General features: G+C 29.2%; 1 protein-coding gene across 1 annotated transcript; it reads left to right on the top strand.

The window, feature by feature from the left end:
- Positions 1-4,934: 4,934 nt before the first annotated feature.
- On the top strand, positions 4,935-20,580 carry LOC129984360 (sterol carrier protein 2-like). Its single transcript, XM_056094231.1, has 3 exons — positions 4,935-5,113; positions 17,859-18,285; positions 19,622-20,580. The coding sequence occupies exons 2-3, from the start codon at positions 17,863-17,865 to the stop codon at positions 20,438-20,440; spliced, it is 1,242 nt and encodes a 413-aa protein (XP_055950206.1). The 5' UTR covers positions 4,935-5,113; positions 17,859-17,862; the 3' UTR covers positions 20,441-20,580.
- The last annotated feature ends 1,298 nt before the right edge of the window (positions 20,581-21,878 follow it).

Below are 21,878 nucleotides of genomic sequence, written 5' to 3'. Positions count from 1 at the left end.
AAGGATTCTGTTTATATCTGTGTAATTTACAAAATGTACAAAAGAGCGAAATTACAATACCGTGAAATTTAATAATTAAATGAACAGCACATGCAATTTTTAAGAGCTCCACTATATTATAAGATTAGTCTGCATTAGAAATGTTTATTATACAATAAATAGAAAATATGTAAGACAATTGAAACAACAGGATTTATTGTTTAACAATTTGACGGAATCATGAACATGAAGTTATATCTAAACAATTTGATTGAAATTAAATACTACAATACCACCACGAAAGCGACTAGAGAGGATAAGAAAGTGGAGTTATAATGTAACGAAATACAATATACCATTTGATTACAGATACCCGGTAACATGAGTTTTTAATGGTATTATGGTAATTTCAGATTTGACTGAAGAAATGTTCTGGTATGCAATAAACAGATCTCGTGCAAGGCTGTTATAATATTTATCACAATTTGATACTTAAAAGTTATCAGTTCTTTTCTGAGAGGATCTTAAAAATCAAGGTTAATTATAAAAGATTTGATGGAGATTAAGTAAAATCAACATTCCCAATAAATCAGCTGGTCATGGCTTTCTCAAATCGTGAAATAACTAGTAATTTATCTGCTATCTTTGTTTGGCATTACTGTGTAATGTTTATGAAAGATATTATCTATTTGGATAGAAACTTATTAATTGACATTTGAACTTCAGGAATAAAGACACGAGAACTGTGGAATTATCCTCTCCAAATGATATAAACTGTTTTATTAATTGTTATTAAACACAGAAGGCGGTATTTGATTTGGAAAATGGGATATCATACAAAGACATTTCCCTTATTATCGAATATAAGGGAAATGGTTTCCTTTTATAGAAAATGACTTTGTCATTGCCTATAAATGGAGGCTACAATAGAAGGGAGTAAGGGGAAGATCTTATGTAAGAATCACGATCATGGGTTCGAGAGTCTCTTTCATTAAGGATCCGCAATTTGAGATGGATTTGATGGTTATAGTTCGTCAACGGATTCTGAGACGACAACTTTTCGACGACCCCATCTCATTTAGGAGTGAGACGCGGAACGATAAGCGCGTTTCCGGTATAATTATCTGTAATGTTTACGTCTCAGAAAACCGCGAATCTTCATTGTTAAATGTAAACATCTCCTCCTTTCACCCCTATTTTGACGAATTAAACCCATCCTAACGCATGCGCAAAAGCGCGAAGGGTTTTACAATCCGTTGCTGAACTATAGTCAAATGTCTTCTTTCGGGTTTCTTACTACTGTAGGACAAGAAACCCTGCAACACAATTACCAGGGACCGCAAAATTGAAGAATAGGTCTGTTAAATTTAGCATAAAAGTACTTTTTCTTTCCTTATTTCTTATATTTTTGAAAATTAAAGAGATTACAATTAAGAGAGGGAGAAAATAAAAAAATACAGTCCATTTTATGACCCGAGAACGATCCAAAGCTAATTTTCTAAAAACAAAATAAATTAAAAAATAAAACGGAGTGATAATGAATTTTTAACAAAGAATTGTTAACCAATACTCTTCTATGAAAAGATAGTGTTCTTTTTAAAGATTTAGACACTAATGAAAGGGGGAGTATAATTGATCATCATAAAGCTTTTTTAGAAATTGCTTGACCGGCCACAGAACTTCTCATGGTATACTGTGAGACGATAAAATGCTATAGTTATCACATTCTTACAAAGTATTATTTCTATATTTAAAAAGCGCGAGGAATTTTTTAAAAACTTTTTTAGTAAAGTTTCAAAAGGTGTCAAAATTTCTATGAATAAAGAAAATAATGTAGATACTATTTTTTTCGCCATTATCTTTAAATATGGAAATATTTTTTGTTTGAGCAAACACATTGTATGCAATGACGGATCAATGAAATGAATGCATGTTTACTTTATATTTTTTAATGCATAAAATTTTCACCGGAACAACTGTTTGACTTTAAAAAAAAAAAATTCAATGTCTTTTAAATAATTTAAGCTACGATGAATCAAATTTTTTGAACAAATGTAGCAAAATTTCATTTAAAACCTTAAAAAAAATACATTACAAATTAAAAAAAAATATTGTGATATGATATTATAAACCTTTTAGATAAAAAAAAAATATCCATATTCAATATCTATTATACAATTATATCTTCTGATATTAAATGAGAACACTGTATTTATCGTCTATCTGCCTTTTGGTGCATTACAGGCCATAACATTTGACTTAGAGAAACCAAATTCGGCATGCATATTCTATAGATACCAGTGGAAAGGGAGGAATGCATACATCAAACTTTTTCGAAGCTTTAAATAGAATTTTAATGAATTATTAATTATCAAAGTTTTTTTGAGATAACTTCGAAAAATATTATCACACAAAAATAACTCTTACACCATCTTAAACTAATTATCTTTAAAATTATATAAATATAGAATATATTTTTTTGTAATTTGTTTAAAGTTTTAATATAATTTGCAAGTTTAGTTTTATGTTTAAAATTTAATTCAAACTTCATTGATTCATGAAATTTCTAAATCGTTTGTCTTCTATTGATTAAGATTATTGTATATCAGATAACTCTTTTAATCAAATATTTTACTTCACTCTTAAGTTATGCAATGGAGTAAGTGATTTTGTAGCATATGAATGCCAGATTTTCTTTATAATTTTAAGCATCAAGTAATTGTACTTCAGGAATAAATTTTTTATGCGATATTTATTAAAAGTACATGAACATTTTAAAAGATTTGTGTATATTTTAAAGCAATAGTTATTTTACTTATGCATTTCATAAGAAACTGTCAATTCTTATTTTAAAAGTACTCGTAGCTATAATTTTGTTATTTACAAATATGATATAATGAGATTAAATATATAATTTTTAAGAAACAAATAAATGTAAGTACTAATAATTAGAATCATATATCATTTCAATGACTAAAGATCTTTTTTTATAAATCGGATATTTTTTCGCCCAAAATTCAACTTTTTTAGATATTTTGTAACTCATGAATATTAGCTTTTTTTCTATACATTTTATTAAGAGCATATGATCATTTATATTTTGGAATTTTATTTGGCTCGTGATACATTTTTTTAAAGTACTTCAAAGAGACAGATTAGTCTATAACTTTTTCCTTTTTCTTTTCTGTATATATGCATTTGTGCATTTCCCAAGATGGGAATTCTGTTTCGTTTCAGTATGGAAACATCAACACCAGTTTATCTGTACATAATTTTAATGTAGTTTAAATATGTATTTTATAGTTAACTATGCAATGGGAAATTATTGCAACTTAAATGAATTTCTGGCTTAGTCTAAATGTCAAATAATTTTTCTTGATATTTTTGATAGCTAAATGTGAAGACCTAATGACAATGTTTCTTTCCTGAATTTTTCCATTTAATTCCTAATTGTTTGTAGTGTTATCAAAGATTAAATGAGTTTGATAACTAAATTAAATTTGATAACATAAAGAAATAGTGGGTTAGTTAGTTATATTAACATCTCGTTTTAAAGAAACACTAGGACTATATTGGACGGACCTCGTAATTTTGAAACCTTTGACACCTGATATGACCCCTCCCTCTCCATTCTTCCGCACCACACCAACGGGAGGACGTTTGGACCCGGCAGATTTAGCTTGCACCAGATCCGCTTACACGACGATTTCTTAGGTGGAATCGGTAAAGAAACAGTGGGATATTTATGTTTCTGAGGTCCTAAACTGTACATATTCTCTTTTTTAAACTTCTTTTCTTACATTCTTTAGAATAGAAAGATAATAATTTATTCCATTAAATTTGGTATTTCATTAATTTTGTGAAAATGCCTTCCTTTTTATTTATTATGACTCAAGACTGCCTGCCAGGTTTGTACAAAATATCCTTGAAGGCAAGCATCGGCGTTTATAGGCACTACAATAATTAATTGAATTGACTAACTATACTTAACAAATAATTAATATTATCCCAATATTTTATGATATATAGAATTTGTTTTTATTTACAAATTTATTTATTTCTCATCTCTGTCATTTATTCATTTGTTAGCTAAGAAGAAAATTTTTCAAACTGATCGGCCCGCAGCCGCGAATCAACCTAGCAGTCATGGCAACTGCCTAGTCGAAAAATCCACCACGGCTTGGCAAATTAATGCCAATTTGTCGAACGTAAATTGTATAGTTACAAAAATGGTTTATATATAATGATTTACATATCATTTCAGTCTTAGTACTCCTTCGCATAAAAATTCAGAAATAATTATAGGAATTTGCATAATTATAGGAATTTTTTTTAAGGGAAGGAAGAGCGTTGTGCTGTTATTTTCCCTAATCGCTTCATTTTATTCTTCCTCTTTGCTAAGGTATCATATTTGTATCTGACTACGCTTCAAAATTACGAGATCCATCTTTTATCTTCGTGTAAGCCTCAGAAAAAAAACGCTAATTTAAATGAACAAAACTCGAACAAAAGAAAGGAACATAAAAATAAACATCATGAGGAACTTTTGAAACGCATGCAATTTTTAAATTTATTATAAAAACTTTTTATATTGTTCTTTTAAATTTGCTTTTTTGAAAGAGCAAGCTAATTAAATACATAATAATTGCATGTTTATAATAAAAAAAATAGACAAAAAAGAATTTCCCCAAAATTACTTTGATAATTGTCAAGAGTATTCGATTTCTTCATCTTATTCTATTAACGTGATGCCTTTTTCACAATAACTAAAAAAAGCTACCTTCACCTTCTATAACCTTACCCGAAATTTCTATGACTTTTTGTTTCGACATTAAACCTTGTACCATTTTGTGAATTTATCCGTAATTCTTCCAGTGGCGCCAATAACGACACAAAACGAAGAAAGCCAAATGACGTATTGCTCGCCAACTTTATTCTTTTCTGCTTGTGAAAGCAACCATGCATGTGTTTACCTGTTCGCTTCATCCGAAGAAACAAGTCGCCCTCTTCGTTCAATGCCAAACTGCCCAATGCCTGAGGGTCTATTCTTTTTACGTGTATTTTGAGGCATTGCTTCTATTATTCCAGAAAGAAAGTCGGTTCTTTTAAGAACGATCTACAAAAACGCAAAAAGGTAAGTTAATTTTTAGATACCACCTTTGAATAATATTGTATGTTGTATGTAAAAGTGTTGTGAACATTTAATAAGACAGTAAAAATAAATTTTGGCTCTTCTTTTTAGTAATATAAAGCGACAGACATCTTGACCCGCTTTGGTCAATTTATGTGTTCACTTGGCGATTCAGGACGTTGATCTTTAAACAGTAACAACTTTTCTGCCGTTAGATGTCTGTGATTTTTGTGTTAGCAAAAAAAGCCAATATTGAAGTATTGATAGTTTTACATATGATATGTAAATTACTGTGCATGGAAAAAAAAAATCGATGGTTGAGAAAAAAGTTAATATTTTTTTCGTACTGAAAAAAGTTAAAATTATGTTACTTTTAGTTGTAATGCAAATTTTTATATGTTGTGCTTATTGCCCGTAAAAATAATTTATTTTTCATAGTATATCGTTTGAAATGTGATGAAAACGAGATTTTATTAGCAATAAAGGCCGTTATCTTCTAAATTGTTCAATTGTTCTTTGTAGAAACTTAAATTACATTAAAAAGAAATGTCATTATTGAATATTAAGCAATATTCTTCATTTGGGAAAATGTGATTAATACAGAAATAACAGAGGAATTATTTCCTTTATTTAAATGATATTCATTTCTTAAAGATGTAATATTTTTCGACTATTTTTTATTGTATTAAATGAAGTATTTTAATAACTTTTAACGTTTGAAATTTCATTCTCTTCTTATGCTAAAATAAAAGTGACAAAATTATCTTTTTAAAACTTGGAAAAATATAATTAAAAACATTACTTTTGGGCATGGCAACACCAGAACTGTTTTGTTATTGTTTGTTTATTGTATTTTACGGAGAAAATTAAAAATTTAGGAAAAAAAAAAGAAAAAAGAATATTGCGACTCTGTTCAATTAGTTAGTAGTGTTTATATTAAATTGTGCAAAACTTTTTATAATTTTAAGCGATTTTTTTAAAAAATTTGAGTTGCTATATAAAACATATTAATAATTTTTTTTTTACGAAATGTTTTGTAGCAATTATTGGAGAGTACCAAAAGTATTTTCGCTTTTTCTTTTTTGCAACTTAAATTGGTTTTTGTATAAATATAAAATAAAACATTAAAAAACAAAATATTACCAATTACATAATATTGATGTTTTTTTTGCCATCTGTTTGCTTAAAAACAATAAAATATTAAACAATAAAATATTAGCGTATAATCCATCATGCACTATACTTTTTTTCTTTATTGATACATTTTTGCTATTAACAAACCCTTAGTGTTACCAACATACTGGTTTAGAGCCAAAAATGTCTAAACATCTTTTATTTAACTCGTTTACTTTCGAAGGATGCGCATCACGCATGAAAGACGCCAATGATAGAAACATGTGATAATCTGATAGAACAAGATGAGGACTATATGGTATGATTTGGTAGAAGTTCTTGTTTATGGAGTTCCTCTAATTTGAATAGGATCATTTGGAACTATGAGATCCGCATCGTTCTATTGATAGAGAGTTATCCCATGATGAACCAATAAAGAGTATTTTTTTTAAAAAAATTTTTAAGTTGTCCACATCCTGTATAATTGTTTACAATAGAGGGAAAAGGAAACAAATTTATCATCTGGCTGGATTCGTAAGTGAATGGCCTGCTCAAAATTCCTCCTAACACCGATTATAATTTTTTTTTTCAAACCGCCTTTGTTGTGCAACTGGTTCGGCAAGAACATTCTGCCTTCACCAGAATCTTCAACGTTATTGACAAAGCTGAGTGCAATCATTATTTCAAAAGAAAGACAAAAATTTTCTTATGTTAACTATACAAAAAAAAAAAATGTAATATATGAAATAAATGTAATAACATTTATTACATTTATTTCGTATGTTTCAGACTGGGTTGAAGATGAAGTCGAATGTAGTATATGAGTGAATAATCAGAAAATTTTTTCAACTTTTATAGCTTTACAGATTTAAAAAATTAAAAGGGAATTCAACTCTCTTGTCCGTAACATCGATGATAATGCTGTAGACTTAATTCACCAATCTTTATTTTATTTAAAATTTTTTTCTCTTAATTATATAGTAGCGATAATGTGCTGATTTAATATGTATTTTATACTGTCGCAACTATTAATACTACTTTATTTAATAGTTTTTTGTTTTTTTATAAATTCAATATAAACAAATGTCGTGGCTCAAATATTTTATAGTTTTTTTTAAACAAATTGTTTATACGGCGACCAAACTAATAGCATTTTTTTTTCCCTTCAAGTTCGATGCTCTTCTCAGTGGCGGTTCGTTAATTCAGAAATTAGCAGTGTTATAAAAAAATCTATCAAGGGATTACAACACCAACAAACACTTTTATCACCCAAGTTGTTCGAAGTTTTTAATTTCAAAGAAAGATAAAAACACACACACACACAAAAAAAAACAAACAGTTGTTTCACTTCAAGCTTACTATATAGACAGAATATGCTATAAAATTCCTTGTAGTTTTGTCAATAGAAAATCATGTGATTTTTTAAATGAAATTTAACAGATAAAAGTATCAGAGCCTCCCCCCTACACTTCCATCTTCGCCCAATCAGTTTGGTAATGCTTGTCTAAAAATGAATATCAAATGAGATTTGCAATAAATGATCTATAACTTCAGTGCTTTTCACATGTGATAATTAGTAATAATTGAACCCTCTTAAAAATTTTCATCTGAATTATGATTTAAAAAAATTTACTATGTACTTTTTTTCTCTGAGAGTAACCGCTAACGAAAGAAAATGAAATTATAATGAAGGAAATTATATCTGTCCAAACAGCAAAAATTGAAACTAATACTCATAAATGGACAATGAGAGATGGAGGAGGGGGGGGACGAGAATAAATAGTGAGGGGGGTTGTAATCAATTTGCTACCGTTCAAGCCGTGGCTGCTCTGACACAGCTCCAATGTCACTAATTCAAATGCAGAAAGCGCATCTTTTGCTCTACAAAGCAGTCAATCAGTTGCATGCGTCATGGATTTTCATGGCTACTCGCTGACCAGTAGTGTTTCTCTTACTAGTTGTTTCATTTTAGGTCATGCTTTTACCATCTTTTTTCATTTTTTTTTATCAGCGAATTCTCAAAGTTAAAAAATAGAAATGAAAAATCAGCTTTAAGAAATAATTTCAGGGGTCACTGCAGTTTTGTAGCTCTAATGGATAAGCCGCCACTACCCCTTTTCAACATAGCAACTCTAAGCAATTGTCTTGTCTGTCCAGTCGAAAATTCTTCAGTAATTTTAGATCTATCGAAAAACAAATTTTGATATGCTTCTAACAACAAATGTGCATTTTACTATAATTTTTTTACAAAATCTTATGAATGGAAGTCTGTCTTTATGTGTGCATGCGAAAACAGTAACTCCAGAAAAACGCATAACATTTTTTAGACCGATGAAATTTTTTTAGTTTAGTTTAGTTATATTAAAGTCCCGTTTTAAAGCAATTATAGGGCTATTTTGGGACGGACCTAGTAATTTTAAAATCGTGGTTAGATGACGAGGACGACACCTGAGCTGGTACCCCCCTCTCCACACCAGCGGGAGAACGTTTAATGTGCACCAGACCCGCTACACGACGGTTCTTAGGTGGAATCGGGTCTCGAACCTGAAACCCTCCGATTCCGAAACCGAGAGCTTACCACTAGGTCACCGCGATCCTCGACCGATGAAATTTGTGTGTGTTTGTGTAAAGCCAAATTTGCACTACCGCACTACCATTCAAACCGCTTTTATTGTTTCATCAAATATTTAATTTCGTTATTTTCTTCCCTTATTAAAAACTAACGAAAAAGGATATTAAGGCTTAATATTCGTGTAATTTACGTTTATTGTTCAATGTTTGTGCAGTTTTAATAAAACAGTACCTCGGAAGTGAGATGAACCGAACAATTACTATTATAAGCGTCATGGTACATTCATTATTGTGGTTTATTTATACAGTGAACAGGACAGATTAAATCTATTAAACTTACAGTCTTTAGTTTCTGCCACAATTTGACGTTTAAAGATATTTTCTTGTGACAATCATGAACAATAAGTAATGCATGAAAAACAATTGAAAGCAAAGAGAACCAAACTTCTTAGGGAACCATCTGATTGCCAAAGGCTGTTAATCGTAGACAATTATAGGGATTATTGGCATCATTAATTGATTGGAAAATGACCGACTTTATTAAGACTGATTATTACTTTGATCATTGATTTGATTGATCATTACTTTATATTTATTTTTAAGTTTATTCTTTTATTATTTTTAAGTCTGTTCTGAAAACTAAACGATATAGTTGCTAATGATAAGGAGAAAATATTGCGATTGCACTTCATATGTATGTATTATGTATTTTAAAGGTAAAGGAAAAATTCCCCTATTTCCTTTCATCATTTAATGACTTATATGATGTGTCACAATGTTACGCTGAATCTCTTCCTTCATAGAGCTGACTTATTGAAATCTACTTCTTTCATTAAAAAAAAAAAAAGGATGTTGGAGCTACATTAGAAATAAATTTCCTTTATTTGTGAAGAAGTTTTCGCCACTTATTCGGAACTTGCATGCATTTTCCGGGAACTGCGTCTTATAAAATTTATTTCTGAATGCTCCAACGGCCTTATATTCCCAAAATACCTATTTCTAACTCTAGCACGCAATATCATTGAAGTAAATCCTCGGACCTACATTTATTGAACAGACGATCAATTCAGAATACATCTTACATGAATAAACCTTCGAATAAAATGACATTCGGATTGCACGATTTCCTTTTAAGAACCTTGAAAAGCTATTGAAAAAACATCCATTTACAAGACACGTAAATTGTTATTTAACAAAAGCGGATAAATGCAAATATGAAACTAAATTTCAAATTTTGTAGAAATGGAATGCATAAACTGCTTGTACCAGTGATTCCCACTGTGTAGGTCTCGGTGTCCTGCAGAGTTGCGCGTTCTTCACTTCCGCACTGTAGAATATTACATTATTTGCATATTTTTTATTTATATTTTTAATTTAATTTAATTGTCACCACTTTTTACTTTCTAGTACGCGTAAAAAAGAAAATACAAAAGACAGTATCCAAAAAGAAAGTATTATGATCAGCAAGAAATTCGTCTTCTAGATTTTGACGTATCTTCATAGTTCAGACTTGTTTGAATCGGAAAAATACATTTTTGAAATGACGAAAATATTTCTGATGTGTTTTTGGAAATTTTGTTTCAAATTTTGAACTAAATCATGCACAGGAACTTTGTATTTACTTTCCTCCCGAAAGCTAGGGCAAAGCTAGTTTGATTGCAAAACAGAAAGAGTTGGATAAAATTTATACACAATTTTTGAATCTAAATTGTAGACCCACATTAAATTGTAAATTAAATCAGTCAATGAGTTTATCGTCTGTTGGTTAGAACAATTTTGTGCACATAAACGTGGTAACTGAAAAACGCAATTACCTAGATCAATGGAATTCGGTATGTGATCTTATTATTAAAATTGTAGTTCTCCATTAAATTTTGGTTTCAGCCGGTAGAAAAGATATTCACTATATTACAAAGTACAAAACACTCATTTGCAAGACGGAGAATTATTGACATTCATGGGTTCTCCGAAGATTCACAGTATGTGTGCAATTTCTAGGGAAGGATTAGCACCTTTATTAGAGAATATACAAGAAAGTTTCAAAGAGGCTATTCTAGCTGGGTTGAAAAATATTTATAATTTGATTTTAGGAATACTCTTAAATAATATCAATAACTTTGCATATATCAATAACAAGATTTGCAACAACAATATCTATTCGGATATACTAGTGTAAACAAAATAATCTAATTGACTTTTCTTGTTACAATTCATTGCAAAAAAAAAAAATCATACGCTCTTAATTTTGATGATCAGTAAAAAAATGAGTATTAAAAGTTAGAGAATTTTAATTCCAGTTGCAATATTTTATTTATGTAAAGATGGTTTTTCATCTATTTAAGTGTTCAAATCAAAGAATCGCCACAAAATAAAGATAAAAAAAAAAAATGAAATATTTGCGATAAATTTAATTCCACAGTTTGAGTAAATGTGAAGTAATTAATAGGTTCTTTCATTCTGCTAATTATTATAATGAATAAAACCTATTCAATAAATTCTTATACAATTAAACTATGTTATATCTAGTTTTAGTCGACATACACAAAAAATCATTGGCTATTTTGTAAAAATTATATGTTATTTTATATGAGGCAACTTAGAAAAAAAAATCTGGATTGAGCAAGCGAGACGAGATTCGAAAAAGTTTGGAAACCCTTGACGTATTGGGAAAATAATGAAGTAATAATCAAGTAGACGGTAAAACAGAAAACAAAGTGATGATTTTTTTAAAAATAAAAATACACGTATTTTAGTTAAAAATATAATTTCCGATTTCAATAAAACTGCTTTTTTGTACGGATTTACCAATTAATAGCATATCTATTTTCAAAATGAAATTATAGATGTAATGATCTGTTAATTAGATTCGAAATGATTGCATATATGTAATAATTTCTTATTAATCTACGCTATAAAAATAATTTTCTAATCATTGTAACTACTATTTTTCTTTTCGAAATCAAAATGCTGGGTCAGGAAATTCTTTACTAAAATTATATAACCTCCGAATAGTTTCTCGTGCTCTCTCTTTCCTGCTTTCTGCCTTGCTATTCGGTTCGCTACATTGCTCTCACTAAAGCTTGAACAAAGAAGTTTTGATAAAAGATAGAGGTAGGATCATTTGTTTGAAATTATGAAGAATTAAAATCACTAAAGAACTTCTCGTCTGTTTCTCCAATGCATGTTTACCATATGATACCATGCCATATGATACAAAATATCCGGATACTTCTGGAGTTACTCCTTTTTTTTCAAATTTTTTTAGACCATTAGTCAAATTGCAGATCTTGAAGTTCGACCATATATATTTGAACTCAAATTTTGCTGATAAATTCAAGAGAGAGGGCATTTAGGAGACCGATAAGAATTGACGAAGAAGAAAATGATTTCAGTTCACCTCATTTTTCACACCGTTGTTAGAGATGCCATTTTGAAGAAAAACTTTCATCATCTAGCCTCCATTAAAAAGCATCTGAAATTCAGTTGCTTCAGTGCCGATATCTTTTTGAATCATAACGGTATTGAACTGGAATTTTGATATAAGTTGTCATATATGGCTTTGAAATTATGAAAGAAAAAAAATCTATATGTCGCACATGCGCAATTAAAAAATATTTAACATAAATGCCCACATTTCTTCGAACAATCAAAGTATTTACCTTGAATTTTTATATAATGCTTTATTGGTACATTTTCACATATTCTTTAAATTTCGTATAATCTGTTGCAAATTCATCATCTTGGAACAAAAGCGAAGTTTTAAAAAGAGATTTTCTATTTCCTCGAATGTGTATGTCATTTTAAGGGAAATTAGTGTAAATATTATAACCAAACCATTGAAGAAGATTGCAAATCTGCGTCAGATTTCTGTGAAATGTGAATATATATATATATAGTTAAAGTATAACATTTTGGTTTAGTTTAGTTATAATAACGTCCCGTTGTGAAGCAACACTAGGGCTATTTTGGGACGGACCTCGTAGTTTTGAACCACGGTCAGATGACGAGGACGAGTATAACATTTTGGATCAAGCTTCTCATCATCAACTTTTCGATGACATAGTAAGAAAAATAATAGTAAAAATAATTCCACTTGTATAAATAAACCGATTAATATTAATATCTAGCTGCCTCTGGCGCCCAGTTTTCTCGCTCGGAATATTCGCTATTCTAAAAATTCTGAAATGAATTTAATAAAAAGTTTGTTTTGGTATTTGAAAGGATTGAAAAAAGAAATGAAGTCACTCTACAAGAAATTATTGAGAGTACAAATTTAAAAGATTATATGCTTCGAAATTAATTGGAATTATTGTTCAAGGATAGCAATTTCTTTTAATTTTATCACAAGCAAAAGCACGTTGTTGAATGATTTGAAGGAATTTAAAAATAAATTTAGATTTCATCATAAAATTAAAACTATTGTTATTGATTGCATTCGAAATTCAAATTAAAAAAATGTTTGGAAAGTGAAAAAAATGTTTGGAAATGAAATAGGTTTATTAAAAATACAAGATTTTGATATAATGTAGATCAAGTTTTAAGGTTTGAATAAAGGCAAGTTTTGAAAATAGTGCAAAAATAATTTTGTGTGATAATATTTTTTGGAAGATGCAGCCGAAAAACATCAAAAGCTTGAGCAAATTTTTAATTAATATTTCAGTTTGAAAAAATTGCCACTGAGCTATCTCTTCTCTTGAAAAGCTCGTGTGCCAAAATTTTTCAAGATCAAATAAAAAAGCAGAGTTATATTTATGAAAAACTTACAAACATTCATCTTTATGTATATAGATGTGAATAATACATGAGAAATATTCAAAGTTAACGAGTGAGGTTTGATGGAACTAACCGCCATTTATTTTTCTATGCCGGGAAATACAAATGGCTATTTAATTCATCACAGTTCCAAAAAATTCTTATTGTCCATTTCATCTTTTCCTTATTGGAAAATAATGATTCAAAATTAAGATCTCAGTATCCATTAAATTTATTTAAACAGCATGGCAACTATCACATAATTTAACTTAAGATACCGATAATCAAACAGTATTTAAAAGCTTGTTAATGCATTTTTCATGATTAAGCAGACGATTCTAAAATGTTTGCTTATCGTCTCATTTGACGTCATTTGAGTCAGCTGTTGCCTTAAGGAAGTAAATTCAGCGAATTTAACTAACTAACTAAGTGACGTAAAAATTCTATTTTTAAGTAAACGTTCGATTCCAACCGCATAACAGGTTTTAGATCTTAGAAAATTAAAAGTGTTAGAACATTTTCATGATAAAATTATTTTGAGCATATAATAAGATAAAAATACATAAATAACTGTAAATAAATGGTAAGTGCTTACCTTTTTAATTAACCAAACAATTAATAAAAATTTTCAGTTAGCAATATTTTACAACGAAACATATAATCATTTAATAGAAACTATCGCCCAAATTATACTTAAATTATTGGATTAAGTACTAAATCATGAGCGGATTAAGAAATTTACTACTGAATTATTGGATTGAATTATAATTTTTTGTTTTTGTAATTTCATGTTAGTCATAGAAAATGCATGCATTGGCAAAATGTTTTATATTATTTGACAAAGAATTAACTCTTTACAAGAAAGTGTATTTTGATTTCTGTTATTTTACAGACTTTTTTGGGTATTTTCAAATTATTAAATTAGAATAATTCTGGTTATTTCAGAGTATTAAATTAGATGGCTAAACTAAGCTTTTTCCTTTTTTTTTTTTTTTTTTTTTTTTTTTACATTTGAACGAGATATTAAAATCGCTGAAATTATTGAGGAGATTTGCAAGAAGAAATTAGAATACAGTGAAGAAACAATGTCTCAAAATATGTCCAGTTTGAGTTCCGCGTTATTTTTTTAAAGTGATGAAATGAATTTTTAAAATTAAATCGTAAGAACATATAGAAAAATGAATTTAAAATAAATAAGTTTCAAATTTTATTTTTTAAAATGTTTTTGCTTAACTTCTCATATTTAATTTTGTAAAGATGGAATTATGTAATAGATTTTTCATATATTTCCTCATGGATTGATTAATTTTGAAATGTTGCAAAAGTATTAATTCTCGATGAATATTAGAATATTTCTATAATTTTAGAACTTTTGACTGTGAATTAATATATAAATTCAGCTAAAAAATGATTTCTCAGAGATTGTGCCATTAAGAATTCAATTTAAGAAATATTAATGTTTATATTACACAATATTTATAATTATGAAACATATTAAAATCTAAAATGTAAAAAATTAAAAAAAAACCCACTTGTATTAGTGTAGTAAAGAGTAAGAAATAAAAATTTTTATAGAAAATCTAGCAATACTGTGCAGAAACAGGAGACATGGTAAAATTAGGAGAAAGAAATTGCGGATCATTAAATGTCAAAATATATTATAAATATAATTAAAATTTCAATTTACTTAGAGCATTTCTATTAGAAATTTTACGTATTTAGGTTTTGTTTTGACATCCATAATTTGGTTAAAAAATTCATCTCTTAATAAAAAATTAATATTAGAATACCAATATTATTAATGCGAACTAGAATATTTACTATTGTAGTATAATATTAAATTTACAGATTATATGCAAATTAGATGTTATTTTATGAAATCTAAATTATTAATAGAAGATAACATTCTTCGTGCTGAAATTTTCTATTGAATGCACTCTTTTGACGTTAGGAGATAACGGCCTTTGTTGCCAGAAATCCAATTCTCATCCCATTTCAATCAATCAATTAATCAGTCATGTTGAAATTTTATATCATTGTTTAGAACACGAATGTAAACTTAAAGTTGTAAATTTGGTAGAGTGGTTTTTATTCTGTATTGCAGGGCCTATTAACTTGTTCTATTCTCCAACAAAGCTTAGGTGTTTTTTTTTTTGTCTTTTTTAAAAAGTTATTCTGAATATCATGAAAAAACCCCTTAAAAACTAGAAAATAATAAATTTAATTTTTTTAAAAATGTTTTTATAAATATATGGGAAAGACAATGCTTTATAAAACATTTGGGTATCTAAATAAAAATTGTTTAAACGTGAAACGCAGAAACAATAAAAGAAAGTATAAAACCACAATAAATATCACACACACACACACACACACACACGCGCATCTCCCCCCCCCCCCACACATTTATTATATAAAATTAAAATACTTTATAAACTTGATTAGGAATCCAGCTTATTATGAGCTTTTTTATATGCGCACCACGCTTTGCACTTGTTATCTTGATAATCAGATTTTTGATTAAAAATTGTTTATCCTTTTTAACGCATTGATAAAATTTTGTAATCTTTTATATTCTTTATTTAATTCATCTGATCGTTTAACTGTGACGTTCAATCGCTTTTCAACTTTTAAAACCAGAAATGAGCTGTGTTTTAACGCATTTCTCCTTCTTCATATATTACAGAACTAGTACTTCGGCGATCTTAATACCTCCATCAAATGCAAAAATCAAAGGTGTTGCCAGAAGCAGAGGGCAATCAAAATTTTAATAATTAACGGGAAATTCATACAATGAATTTAAGATAGGAAGGCAGATAGCATTGATGAGTAGTCAATATCCAAGAGGAAGCGATCAGTATTCCTTATAAGCTATTCGAATTTTTTTTTTTTAATCAAAAGGTCACATGCTTTTCTAAACGTCACTGAATTAGTTTAAAATTTCCAGATAAGAAAATAATTCACTTCAGAAAATAATTTGAATATAAATATCGCAATAAAAATTAACAATTTCGTATGCCATTTATTACCAGTATATGAAACTGAATATTGTTACGACTCTGCGCAGTTAGTCTCATAGTAAAGAAGAGAGTTTTACAGCTGTGTTAATGGATACTGAGTGAATGCCAGATCAAAGCCCCTTGCATTGATGACAAAAACGAAGGTTCTTGAAAGTACATACAGGAATTAAGGTGATATCTCAATTAGGAATCGATATCCAGCAATTATTCTAGAAGATTCTTTACCCTGTCAGAGAAAGTACATAAGTTGAGGCACAGACACGGGAGTAATCGAGTGAATTTTTTCTTGCTTATGCGATTGTGGAGAAAATTATTTAGCTGAGTGATATTGATATTCAGTTAGAGATTGCACGTGTATGGTTGATTTCTACAAGTGCTATACTTCGGTTGTGTTTTGCTACTTGTGTTTCTTAATGGGTTAAAGCAATGTAATCTGTTATCAAGTTTGTCCCTTTTTACCATTCACGTACCGGACGGATTTTCTGGAACAATTTAAACTGGAAGCCAAAACAGAAAATGTTCTATTTGGTTTTTAATTAATGTTTTTAACCAATTGATCCATCTATAACAATTAGTTTTTATTAAGGAAATAGAAAAGAATTATGCTGTATCGCAATTCTCTCTCTCTATATATGCATATTTCTGCCATTTCCTCGTATACTGAAATTAGTACTTTCCAGATTTGGCACATTTTTTCTCTTTCGACGCAGCTTTGAACAGGAATGTAATTCTAATAATTTCCTATTACTGTTACAGAAATTGGTTATTCAAATTGGTAAACTAATAGTCTTAAAAAAAATCTGGAGCATAGCAATATTTTAAACTTATCTCATATATATATATATATGGATAAAAATGTTTTGTCTCCTAAGATAACATACATTGGTAATATAAATATCAAATGCCACGGCGAGTCCCACCTGCTCACCCTTGGTACTTTGGTAAGAGTCCCCGTTGGTGTCACCGTCAGAATATCTCTAGAAAACAGCAAACGATTCTCTCTCGTTTTTTGAGTGGACACACTAAATCCCTCAGCTTCCAACACGGACGGAGGATCTTTGCTGAATGCCCTTGGTGCAAGGCAGATCAAGCCTCCCCTAATCATATTCTTAAATGTTTAAATTTTACAATTTTAATGGATCCGCTATTGTTTTTGGAATTTTTAGAGATCTTTGGTTTCATGGAGATGGTATAGCGCAGCTATACCACTTGGGATCAGAAACAATAACAACAAATGAAAACTTTTTTACAAATTTCACAAAACATTAAAAAATCTATTTCTCTCTTTTCAGCAACATGTCACAAGGCACCAAAAGCAACTTTCAACCAGTTTATGTAGTTGGTGTGGGAATGACTAAATTCCTGAGGCCAGGCACCAATAAGCTAGACTACCCGCAATTAGTAAAAGAAGCTGTTGTAGCTGCACTCAGCGATTGCAGAGTATCCTACGACACAATTCAACAGGCAACTGTAGGTTACGTTTATGGCGACTCTACATGTGGACAAAGGTCTCTCTATGAATTGGGAATGACAGGAATACCAATTTATAATGTGAATAATAATTGTTCTACTGGTTCCACAGCCCTTATGCTGGCATATCAGTTCATCAAAGGGGGTATTAATGACTGCGTCCTTGCAGTTGGATTTGAAAAAATGGAAAGAGGCTCATTGACATCCAAATTTCGGGATCGTGTCAGTCCTCTGGAAAAACACATGAAGGTAAGTGTTATGAACAATCTTGCTTTCAATAATGAGGGATATGAACAAACATTTCTTGTTTTCAATTGAAAATGAAGCATTCCTTGATCCTGAATAGTATATTTAATTAATACGTTAACTAATTGGCAGATGTTTCAAAGTGTAATTTTTGGTTTGAAATTAAGCTTGACTCAGCCATATTGAAATTTTTGGCCGCAAAATCTTGGATCAAATCCATTTCCATCTACTTACAGCTCATCCTCTTAATCCTACAGTGCATCATGCAGCTTATTGGTTACATGTTTTTATTTCCATTCATAAGGTTCACATAGCTGTTCCAAAGAAGAACAATGAGTGATTGGAAATCCTTTTTGATAAATATTTGTATAAAAGACCAATATATGGCAATAGTAGTAATAGAATAAGATTTAATCTGGAAACTTGAAAAGAATACCAAGATGGCTATTGAGTGAATAGTTCTAGCAATAAAATTATTATTAGAATATTTTTTCTTTGCGTTGTAAAAAATATATTTGTAAAAAGAGACTTTTATTTTCATTGAGGATTTATTATAATGTGATTTGTGTCACTGAGATATTGATTAATTCATAATGCATATATTTAGTACATTTTAAATTTTAAAAGAAAATTTCAGGAAGAAAATTAAAAAATTGTTTCAACAATTTTTTGAATAACATGCAATTATCAAAGATGCACAAATTTTTTTTGTAAAAAAATAAAAAGTTATGCATATTAGGGTTAAAGAATCTGATACATTATTTCTGTGAGACATTACTAAGAATATTTTTGTGGTTAAAATTTAAGATTAGCCAGACATTCATAAAAGTCGTTCTAAAATTATGAATGTAAGATATTTAGTTTCCTTTCCATTCTCTGCAATATCAATTGCCGTCCCCTCAAAAGAGAGAGAGAGAGAGAGAAGGGGTTATGGGAGATATAATATTTTTTTCTCAATTAATTATTGTTACACAACATCCTTTATACAAGCCATATTTGTTAGCTTTATTCGAATTTAATTGTGAATTTTAAAAAACAAATATTTTAATTTTTGGGCACTAGTGCATTTAAAATCAATTCATTTTATTACAAACCAACAATGCTTGATGTTTATTGGCAAGCTATAAATCATGCCAACCGAAACAAAGTTTATATAATTGTAGGGAAAAAAATCCTGCAAAGGGAAAAATTAATCTTAACTATTGCCATGTAAACAGAAATTATCTAAAAGTCGTTTCATAATTGTTTTTATTACAATTATCTGGCACGATATAAACAGTTTGGATATGAATCGCAAAAACTGTATCTACATATTACTAATATGATTTTTCATTTATAGTTGCTTTCAAATAATCATCCCATAGTGGCAGCTCCAATGTCTGCTCAAATGTTTGGAGCTGCAGGACAGGAACACATGATGAAATATGGAACAACTAAAGAACACTTTGCCAAAATAGCCCAGAAGAATCATAAGCATTCGGTGCACAATCAAAATTCTCAATCAAATCGTGAATATTCATTGCAAGAGATATTAGATTCACCAGTTGTTTATGGACCTCTCACTCGATTACAGTGCTGTCCCACATCAAATGGTGCAGCAGCTGCTGTGGTTGTATCCAAACGTTTTGTTGAAGAACACCATTTACAAAGCCAAGCTGTGGAAATTGTTGGTATGGAAATGGCTACAGATCCAACATCAAGTTTATCAGAAAACAGCTGTATCAAAATGGTTGGTTTTGATATGACAAGAAATGCAGCCCAACGACTATATGCCAAAACATCAATAAAACCACAAGATGTGGATGTCATAGAATTGCATGACTGTTTCTCAACCAATGAACTTATTACATATGAAGCATTAGGACTCTGTGAAATTGGTAAAGGAGCAGAACTAGTGGATGCTAATGATAATACTTATGGAGGGAAATATGTGATTAATCCCAGTGGGGGATTAATTTCAAAAGGACATCCATTGGGTGCGACAGGTTTGGCTCAATGTGCTGAGCTCTGTTGGCAACTTAGAGGTGCAGCTGGGCTAAGACAAGTAGCTGGTGCTCGACTTGGTCTTCAACACAACATTGGATTGGGTGGTGCAGCTGTTGTGGCACTATACAAACATGGTTTCCCAGAGCTTTCACGATATAAATCTAAGTTGTGAAATGTCTTTATTAAATATTATTTAAGTTTGTTACCATTCTACTATTCTTATTGTATTGAATACATTTTCCCCCAGCATATTCTTGAGATTCACAAGCATGTATTAGAGACCAGTTGATAAATTTCTTTTTTGTTTTTGTATTATTTTGTCAAATATTTTTGATTGCCTTAGCATTTTAAAATATTAAGATATTCACACATAATTATCAAAATCACTGCAGAAAATATAAATCTATTTTTGTTTGAAGGCATCACATAGAAAAAAAAATCTATCAAATGGAAGGAAAGTTAAATAAATTTCTTTAAAAAAAAGAATCCTATTTTTTAATACTAGCACTTTTATAGCAGATATAAATCTATATCATTCATAATTAGATTTCAATTATTTATTTACAATTTTGATTTGAATGTTATATAATATTATCAATAAAAAGTATTAAAATTCTTGGGAGTAAACCATGAAAGATGCATAAGCTAAAATTGACCATTTTGTCCCTCACTGATTTCTGAGAAATGTAAAGCAGCAAATGTTAGTAAATAGAAGTTCAGATTTCATCCATTAGCTCTACAAACTCAATAAGAATTTTTGGAATTTTATGTATATTAATGCCAAAATTGCCAGTTTAGTTTCATTCTATATCTCCCTCCCCCACACACAAGTCAATACTGTGTGTAGCAGAAAGTGATTATTTTGTTCATTTCTTTTCAACAAGCTAGAAATTCATTTGTAAGTTGAATGGAACAGAATTGTCATAATTGAAGTATTATATTTTCAGTTTGATTTTTATATTATAATGAAATAACATACATAAATTGTACTTTAGAGGTTATAGTAATGATCTGTTACTTACTTAGTCTTTTGTTTTTTATTGAAATGATTTTATCAATCATTTTATAACAATATTTTTTTCTCAAAAATATCAAATATTTTAAAAACAAAACTTAATTTAAGGATAATTATACTGTTAAGTAACTTTTTGTGCATACTTATCCAGCCAAAAATCTGAAAGACACGGTAGTTAATGCTTTAAACACATTTACTTCTCTATTTGAAAGTGTAACCAATCCAATCATTTAATTAATAAAAGTAACAATAAAATATGATTTAACTTACTTAAAAATTAGGTATTGAATAACATAAGTAACATTTGTTATTGAAAAGAATTTCTTAATCTTGCATGCAATTTAATTCGCAGTCTGCACCCTGCATTTTTCCATTGAACAGTCATATAGATTTGATTTTTTTAAAGATATTTGCTACAAATTTTTGCTTTCTTTATAAAATTTAGCTTTTTGATGAATAACTGAAGGTTAATAGGAAGAAGGTACGGAAATAAAGCCAATGTATTTAATACATAACAGATATTATACATAATTTTTTTGATAACAAGGTGATGGGAAATTAATACAATTCTTTTTGCAATATGCATTATTATTCT

This window comes from Argiope bruennichi, chromosome 9 (assembly GCF_947563725.1).
Source record: "Argiope bruennichi chromosome 9, qqArgBrue1.1, whole genome shotgun sequence".
NCBI lineage: Eukaryota > Metazoa > Arthropoda > Arachnida > Araneae > Araneidae > Argiope > Argiope bruennichi.
The sequence above is the reverse complement of the archived record's forward strand: the minus strand, read 5'-3'. Positions and strand labels throughout refer to the sequence as shown.